This window comes from Magnolia sinica, chromosome 5 (genome assembly GCF_029962835.1).
Source record: "Magnolia sinica isolate HGM2019 chromosome 5, MsV1, whole genome shotgun sequence".
NCBI classification, from domain to species: domain Eukaryota; kingdom Viridiplantae; phylum Streptophyta; class Magnoliopsida; order Magnoliales; family Magnoliaceae; genus Magnolia; species Magnolia sinica.
The window spans coordinates 69,192,504-69,199,571 of NC_080577.1; the positions used below are offsets into that span (position 1 = coordinate 69,192,504).

At 40.2% G+C, this 7,068-nt stretch overlaps 1 protein-coding gene across 4 annotated transcripts; it reads left to right on the top strand.

Annotated features, from left to right (window-relative positions):
* Window positions 1-260: 260 nt before the first annotated feature.
* Window positions 261-6,171, top strand: LOC131246124 (serine/threonine-protein kinase AFC2-like). 4 transcript variants are annotated; one of them, XM_058246007.1, is made up of 12 exons: window positions 261-526; window positions 2,677-2,869; window positions 3,585-3,611; window positions 3,822-3,975; window positions 4,090-4,138; window positions 4,236-4,350; window positions 4,615-4,706; window positions 4,868-5,039; window positions 5,151-5,215; window positions 5,314-5,411; window positions 5,544-5,646; window positions 5,756-6,171. In XM_058246007.1, exons 1-12 carry the CDS (start codon window positions 428-430, stop codon window positions 5,903-5,905), a joined length of 1,317 nt encoding a protein of 438 aa, XP_058101990.1. In that variant the 5' UTR covers window positions 261-427; the 3' UTR covers window positions 5,906-6,171. The 4 variants fall into 4 exon arrangements, with proteins under 4 accessions (XP_058101990.1, XP_058101991.1, XP_058101992.1 ...); XM_058246008.1 differs by having other exon boundaries at window positions 263-526; window positions 4,883-5,039; XM_058246009.1 differs by lacking the exon at window positions 2,677-2,869 and having other exon boundaries at window positions 263-526.
* Window positions 6,172-7,068: the final 897 nt, after the last annotated feature.

Consider the following 7,068-nt stretch of genomic DNA (forward strand, 5'->3'; position numbering starts at 1 on the left):
GGATGGCATATAAACATGAAGACGGGCCCAGTAATGTTTCAACGGTAGTCGTTCAATTCCAAGTGTCTCTTGTTGTATGGCCTAGCTGAGATTTGAGCCTGCCACATGTTGGGGCTCACCTCCGAACATGAACCGGAGAAGCTGATGGACGGAGCGGATGCCAGCTGGACAACACGGTGGGCCCCACAAAGCATCGTGCTACCGGGCTCCGTGTAACGGGTGTAATACGATACTCGCGTCCTCAACTTTCCTTTTTATAGGGTTAGGTTTAGGGTTAGCGTCTCAGGAAAATTCGCGGCCTTCTCCACAGCCTCACGTTCCTTTCAACCCCCGTTCGAGATTAGGGTTAGGGTTTCGCTGTTCCTCCTTCGCTTCTCTCCTTTCTTTTCTTAGGGTTTTCTCCTTCTGGATTAGATCGGAGATCTCCATGGAGATGGAATGCCCGACGGAGTTCCCTCACATGCACATGGACCGTCGGCCCAGAAAGAGGCCGAGGTTAGCTTGGGACGTTCCTCAGCTCCCAAAGGTATGTTATAGATCTTTCCATATCCCTTCGTTTTGCTCGTTCTTTCTTGCTAGATCTGATGGAGAGTCTTAGATCAGGTAAGACTCTTCCGTTCTTTCTTTTTCCCTCTTTTCTGCGCTTTCCATTGATAGATCTGATGGGTTTTTGCTAGATCAGGAAAGTATCTGATGGTTTTATTTTCTAGATCTGTTAAAAAGTACCCGCAGTCTGTAGATTTTAAACGGCATATGAGATGGGACTGTTGTTGATTTTGACCGTCCGTTATACAACGAGTTGCAATCCATGATGCAAAAATCACGCCAAATCGGATGATCTTAAACATCCGGTCTAGGGCATGGAAAACGCACGGTCAAGATTGAGACAAAATAGGTCCGATCGTCATCTGGAAACATCTATTCTATAGATCCCGTTTTGTATTGCCTATGATTCGAAAGTAGCACTTTGGTCCGAATGTTCTAACAACGTGATTATGGCTCATAAACAATGGACGGTTGTAAAAAAAAATTAATTCATAAGCTTATCTGATTGATGTGATTCTTGCACCATGGTGTTCTCCCAATGGTACTAGTGTATGAACTGTTGAGATCGATGATTGTCCATCATGGGTGGCATTTGAAAGGTTTGGGGATGTTAGCAAAACCCTAAAATTAATATTGTGAGTTTTCAGCTTTTCTTTTGGTACGTGGCATATTTTGTCTTGAGCAGATTCATTGATTAAGCTTTTTGAATGGATAAACTGCTTAATTATTCTTCTTTCAAGGAGTTCATATTTGGCTTGAATTGAAAGATATCATTCAAGTTCAAAACAACCTACGTATTTACAACAGTTGCTTCAAAAAAGAAAAAAAGAAGATGATAGAATTTGAGTGCATAATGTAGCTCCTCTCACCACTGGCTGTTATAATGATGAAGTTTTCTAGCCTTACGCACACTGTATTCGAAAAGTGCCAAACTTAGATGCAGGGCTGTCAACAGGCCAGGCCTGAGGTTGGATTTGGTCTGGATTTTGAACTGTTTTGGGCTGTGCCTGACAGGCCAGCCCTATTTGAAATTTTGATTTTGCCTGGCCTATTGACAGCCCTACTTAGATGCCTATTGGGCAAACAAGCTTCCTGTTATCAGTCAGGGTGATCATCTGGCCAAAACTTACGTGGGGATCTGAATCCGCCCATTTTTTTTTTTTTCAGAAGTGAGAGACTGGCTGTTCTTTTTTTTCTTTTTTTTGTTCTTTTTTTTTTTTTTGTTTTTGTGCCCTACCTGTCGGTTGAAGGCCCTGATGTCGAGGACACTTGATCTATGGGGTGCGTCTTGCATGTTACATGGTTGGGATGACCTATATACGTGCCATATTTGCAGACGTCTCATCATCTAGATGCATGTGTGGATAGGTGCATGTGGGGCTAGCAAACTGTGCATTTTATTTTTTAGGCAGATATTTTTCCATTGAAACAAACATGTATTTTGATTTGCTCTTGTAAGAACTTTCCCCCCCCTATTTTTCTTCACTAGAGTCAGATTTCTAACTTCTGTTTGGGAGGGCTTTCCATATCTACAACTGGAATGCAATGTTTCTGCAGACCAGAGCCCCTTCTCAAGGAGAGAGAGTTCCTCACGTCTTTAACCTTCCGAATTGGGAGATTTTTTTAAAACTAAAAATGCTGTCTATGTATCAAGACATGGCAAAAGTTATAGATCGTCAAATAAATCTAGGAAGAGTTTTTCAGGTAACATTGTTGATGAGGTGGACTGAAACTAACCATTATGGTTCCTGTATATTGTATGAAGGTTTTGATGAGGTGGACTGAAACTAACCATTATGGTTCCTGTATATTGTATGAAGGTTTTGGACAAGTTTCATTGAAGTACAATGAAATTGACAACTCAGATCCAAAGTTATAGAAATATTATTTATAAACGAAATTGTTATTTAACCTATCAAAAGAACATAAGAAATTGTATAAGTGAAACAGATTGCTTGTTTTGTGTTTTCTATTCCTTTGTGGTATTTTCTTATTATATATGATTGATTGTTTCATTATTGTATGCTCACAACGGATGAGTGGATGTATGTTGGGAAGGGATTATTGATTATAAAGGGAGGAGTTTATGACTGTTTGTTGAGTGGAAAATGAATGGATGGCTGTGTGTAGGCTCAGCTAGGAATTTCATGTGGGCAAGAGGTTGGAAATGTTACAAGCTTTGCACATTCAAGGGCACCCCCAGACCATACATGTTCTTCTTTGTATGTAAGAGGAGTCGCTCGAAATGGTTCTCCCCCTTGGCGAGATGATGACAAAGATGGACATTACATGTTTGCACTTGGAGAGAATTTAACTTCTCGCTGTAATTACACTTGATCACCATTGACTAAAATCATATCATTTAATTCTGTTTGCTGGTTCTTGTGCCTAGTTCTATTATACATCCCTCTGTTTTATGGAGATAATGTTAATTGGATGTTTGGATTGATTACTAATTTTATACCGATTTCATACCCCAGTTCAAATTAGGGTTCCTTCTTTTCAGATAGGGGTCACGTATAGGTCCATTTTCCATCATTTGTTATTTGCATAGTTCCTTTCTGCTAGTTTCAGTTTATTTAGTTTTTTTTTTTTTTTGACTCTTTTGACACAATGATTTCGTGTATTGCCGTCTTTTGCCGCTGGAAATAAACTGTGTCATGGGAGAAAAATATTTGTGTCATGGATGGCTTAAAGTTTCTACAGATGTTTTACTTGTTTAATTCTTTTTCCTTCTGATTTTGAGTTCCAGGTTTACATACTATGCCTTAATTGATGTCAACCTTTGATTATATTTAGTTTTCAAACTTTTATGTCATGCTTCTTTTTTTTTTGAATTTTTTTTACAGCTAGTTCCGGCTTTCAGATTTCGTATTTATTTTTACCTGGGTTTCAAATGAATTGTTTAATTTCATTTTTTCATACAAACACAATATTTTTCCTGTTGGAACTTTTCATAGTTTGTGGGTGGTTTTATGAGCATTGTGCTTCCATTCTATGGATTTCTCCTTATGGTGTTTATTTCCTTATGCTTGCAGATAGGATCCACAGCAAAATGGGCGAAGGTTAGTTTCTGCAACTAACGTAATCTGAAGTGATAAATATTCTGTGTCTTATGTGATATTTAAAGCATGTTGTAGGTTTTCCTGCCCATGCATAGGCCTTGCATGATAGCAAACCCAGTGGGCTCCTATCTCTTAAAGTTAGTGCCTTGGCTCGAGAAATGCTAATGTCATCTTCCTCATTCTATACTGTCTTTTTATCATTTATTTCAGGGACATTTGGTCAGGTTTTGGAATGCTGGGACAGGGAAAAAAAAGAGATGGTAGCCATCAAAGTTGTCCGTGGTATTAAGAAGTACCGGGAGGCTGCGATGATTGAAATTGATGTCCTTCAACAGCTTGGAAAACATGATAAGAATGGCACTCGGTAAGTCTCCCTTATGATTATCATGATTTAAATTTCATATTATGCTTTTATGTTGCTTGATGGAACTCGAATAGGTTTAAATATAAACTATAAAATTGGGTGTATTCCTTGCAGTTGTGTGCAAATAAGGAACTGGTTTGACTATCGTAACCATATCTGTATCGTAAGTATTTGATTGATTTGTGATGGCTTGATTTCCCCAATTTCCCAAATATTTTGGGAGTTAAAAAACTGTCGGTGAATTTAAATGGTCTTAACAGGTATGTGAGAAGCTTGGACCAAGCTTGTACGATTTTCTACGGAAAAACAATTATCGGTCATTTCCAATTGATCTAGTTCGAGAGCTTGGCAGACAACTGTTGGAATGTGTAGCATGTGTGTAGACAATACTTTACCAGTTTCTTTGTCTTTTCTGCATTGAAGGGTAGCTTCTCTAGTAGTTCAAGTCCTCTTTTCCTTCCATATTTTAGGGAGTTCTAGGCCTGGCGATTATTTTTATGAACTTACCCACACTGGGGGATTCATCTCTGCCAGTCTTTGGTTGTTCTATAGTTTCTAACACAGCATGTCAACAGTCAGGCATTAGTTGAGTAATCTTTTTCCATTATGGCTTAATGTTGGTTTTCACTCTTCTGGCAGTTATGCATGATTTGCACCTCATTCACACTGACTTGAAGCCTGAGAACATTCTACTTGTTTCGTCAGAGTATGTCAAGGTACCGGACTACAAGGTATGTTGTATCTAATTTTAATTCCATCGTTGCAATTAAATAATAATACTCATCTTTGCAAGTTAAAATGGAGTTTTTATGCCCCCACTTCATTTCACAATATATTCTAGTTCCTCATGCTCATTTTCTGTTTATTTGTTCTTGTTGATTCATGTATGTAGCTATATGCTCTGCAGGTTTCATCACGTTCTCCCAAGGATGGATCCTATTTCAAGAGACTGCCAAAATCAAGTGCAATTAAAGTAATTGATTTTGGTAGCACTACTTACGAGCAACAAGATCATAGCTACATTGTGTCCACTCGGCATTATCGGGCGCCTGAGGTTATTCTTGGTATAGCCGCCGCGTCACTGTTGGGATGTTCCTATGCTGTTTAATTTTTACCAATGTCAATGATAAGTAACTCAGAAATGAACACCTGTGTTATGTGTGTAATAATTTTAGGCCTTGGGTGGAGCTACCCATGTGATGTATGGAGTGTTGGTTGTATTTTGGTGGAGCTTTGCTCGGTATGTTTCCTGACAGCCAATTCTCTCTTTTAGATGTATGCATCTGATTTGAAGCAGCGGCTGTGACTCCACTTGCGTTTATCTTAATATTGTTACAGGGGGAAGCATTATTTCAGACTCATGAGAATTTGGAGCACTTGGCCATGATGGAGAGGGTACTGGGTCCATTGCCTCAGCACATGTTGAAGAGAGTAGAGTGAGTGCTTTCTACTAGTGTATATGTTCCTGTTGTCTTATGTTGTACAGGACATTGAAATCCATCTTTAACTCATTATCAAAACCTTTTTTCCTCCATTTTTATTTTATTTTATTGAATTTTCCTTTCCAGTCGACATGCTGAGAAGTACATCAGAAGAGGTAGACTGGACTGGCCTGAGGGTGCAACCTCAAGGGAAAGCATCAAAGCTGTTTTAAAGTTGCCTCGACTTCAGGTATATAGATGTTCAGTTAAATCAGCATTGTTTCAGCATAAGTTGTTGGTTGTGATTGGTGGTGTTTGTGTTAATTATTACTCTCTTTCCCTCTCTCAAATTCATGCAGAACCTAGTAATGCAGCATGTTGATCACTCGGCTGGTGATCTTATAGACCTCTTGCAAGGCCTTCTCAGATATGATCCATCGGATCGGTCGACGGCCCAAGAAGCCCTAAGACACCCCTTCTTTACCAGGGATCATCATAGGAGGTTTTAGTCAAAAGATTGGAAGAGAGGTGTTTTACAATGTCATGGTGTGCCAATGCTTCCATCACTTGAGAGATAGTAGAGAGTCGTAGGGGTGGGTTGTCATGATGTTTCCATATAACCTTCGGTGAACGAACCTCTCTCAGGGGTTCCTGATCTTGACGTGTTTCTTGTTTGTGCTGTAAAAAGGGCGGGAAGTGCAAAAAGCTAACATAAAGTGTATTTATGTGAATCTAACTTCATATTGCAATATCCATATATATCTTACATTTCTACTAGGGCTGTACACAAACCGGGCAAGCCTGGTTAACTCGCTTGACTCGGCCTGACCTGGAATTGAGTTTAGGCCAGGACGGGCCATTTTCTTCAGCCTGAAACTGAGTTAGGGCCGAGTTCAAACATGTTCCGGCCTGATCTGGCCGTTTATATATATATATACACACACACACACACACACACACACACACACGCACGCACGCACGGATGCACGGAAACGCTAACCTGCGAACCAGTTCGTACGTACTACGTACGAACGTTTTTGAGAACCCATCCTACGTGATGTGGATCCAAAATCTTAACCGTTCATGTGAAGCAGCACCTCATGAAACCCCCCAGGCCCAAGTTTTACTTCGATCTAAAACTTTGATGGCCCATGAAAAATGAAAACATTTTTCTCCCTTGATTTGCATTTCTCTTTGCTATGGCCCAACAGAATTTTCGATCAGGGTGAAAATTTGTCACATAGGGTTTAATGGAATTCCGCATCACATGGACCGTTCAGATTAAGACACCCATGACACATGTGCAAAGGTGTGCGTAGGTGTGCAGGGGAGCATGACTCTATATATATATATATACCCTCAATCTTTATCCTAATCATTTGAGATAGAGAAGTGAGAACTCCGTCCGTCCCTTTGTAGATGGAGCAGGCCTGAACTCGTCCGATTGCTGATGGGGCCGAATTCGGGCTGGGCATGTTGGCTCAGTGGCCGTGCTGGGTTCGGGCTGAGTATGGCCTAACCGGGCCGGGTTGAGCCCAGTTCGACTCGGATCTACTCGTGTACACCCCTAATTTCTACACATTTTAGTCTTTAAAATCTATGCTTGTGATTGCTGACCGAACTTGACGAGGAATACATGTGTATGGCAAACCATATGCTTGATCTGATAGGC

Bases quoted from the DNA above. Each gene is read 5' to 3' on its own strand.
- LOC131246124 (XM_058246007.1), top strand. From the start codon at position 428: ATGGAGATGGAATGCCCGACGGAGTTCCCTCACATGCACATGGACCGT. The intron at 2,870-3,584 runs GTAATTACACTT...TTATGCTTGCAG, and splicing joins AGAGAATTTAACTTCTCGCT to ATAGGATCCACAGCAAAATG. The intron at 5,216-5,313 runs GTATGTTTCCTG...ATATTGTTACAG, and splicing joins TTTTGGTGGAGCTTTGCTCG to GGGGAAGCATTATTTCAGAC.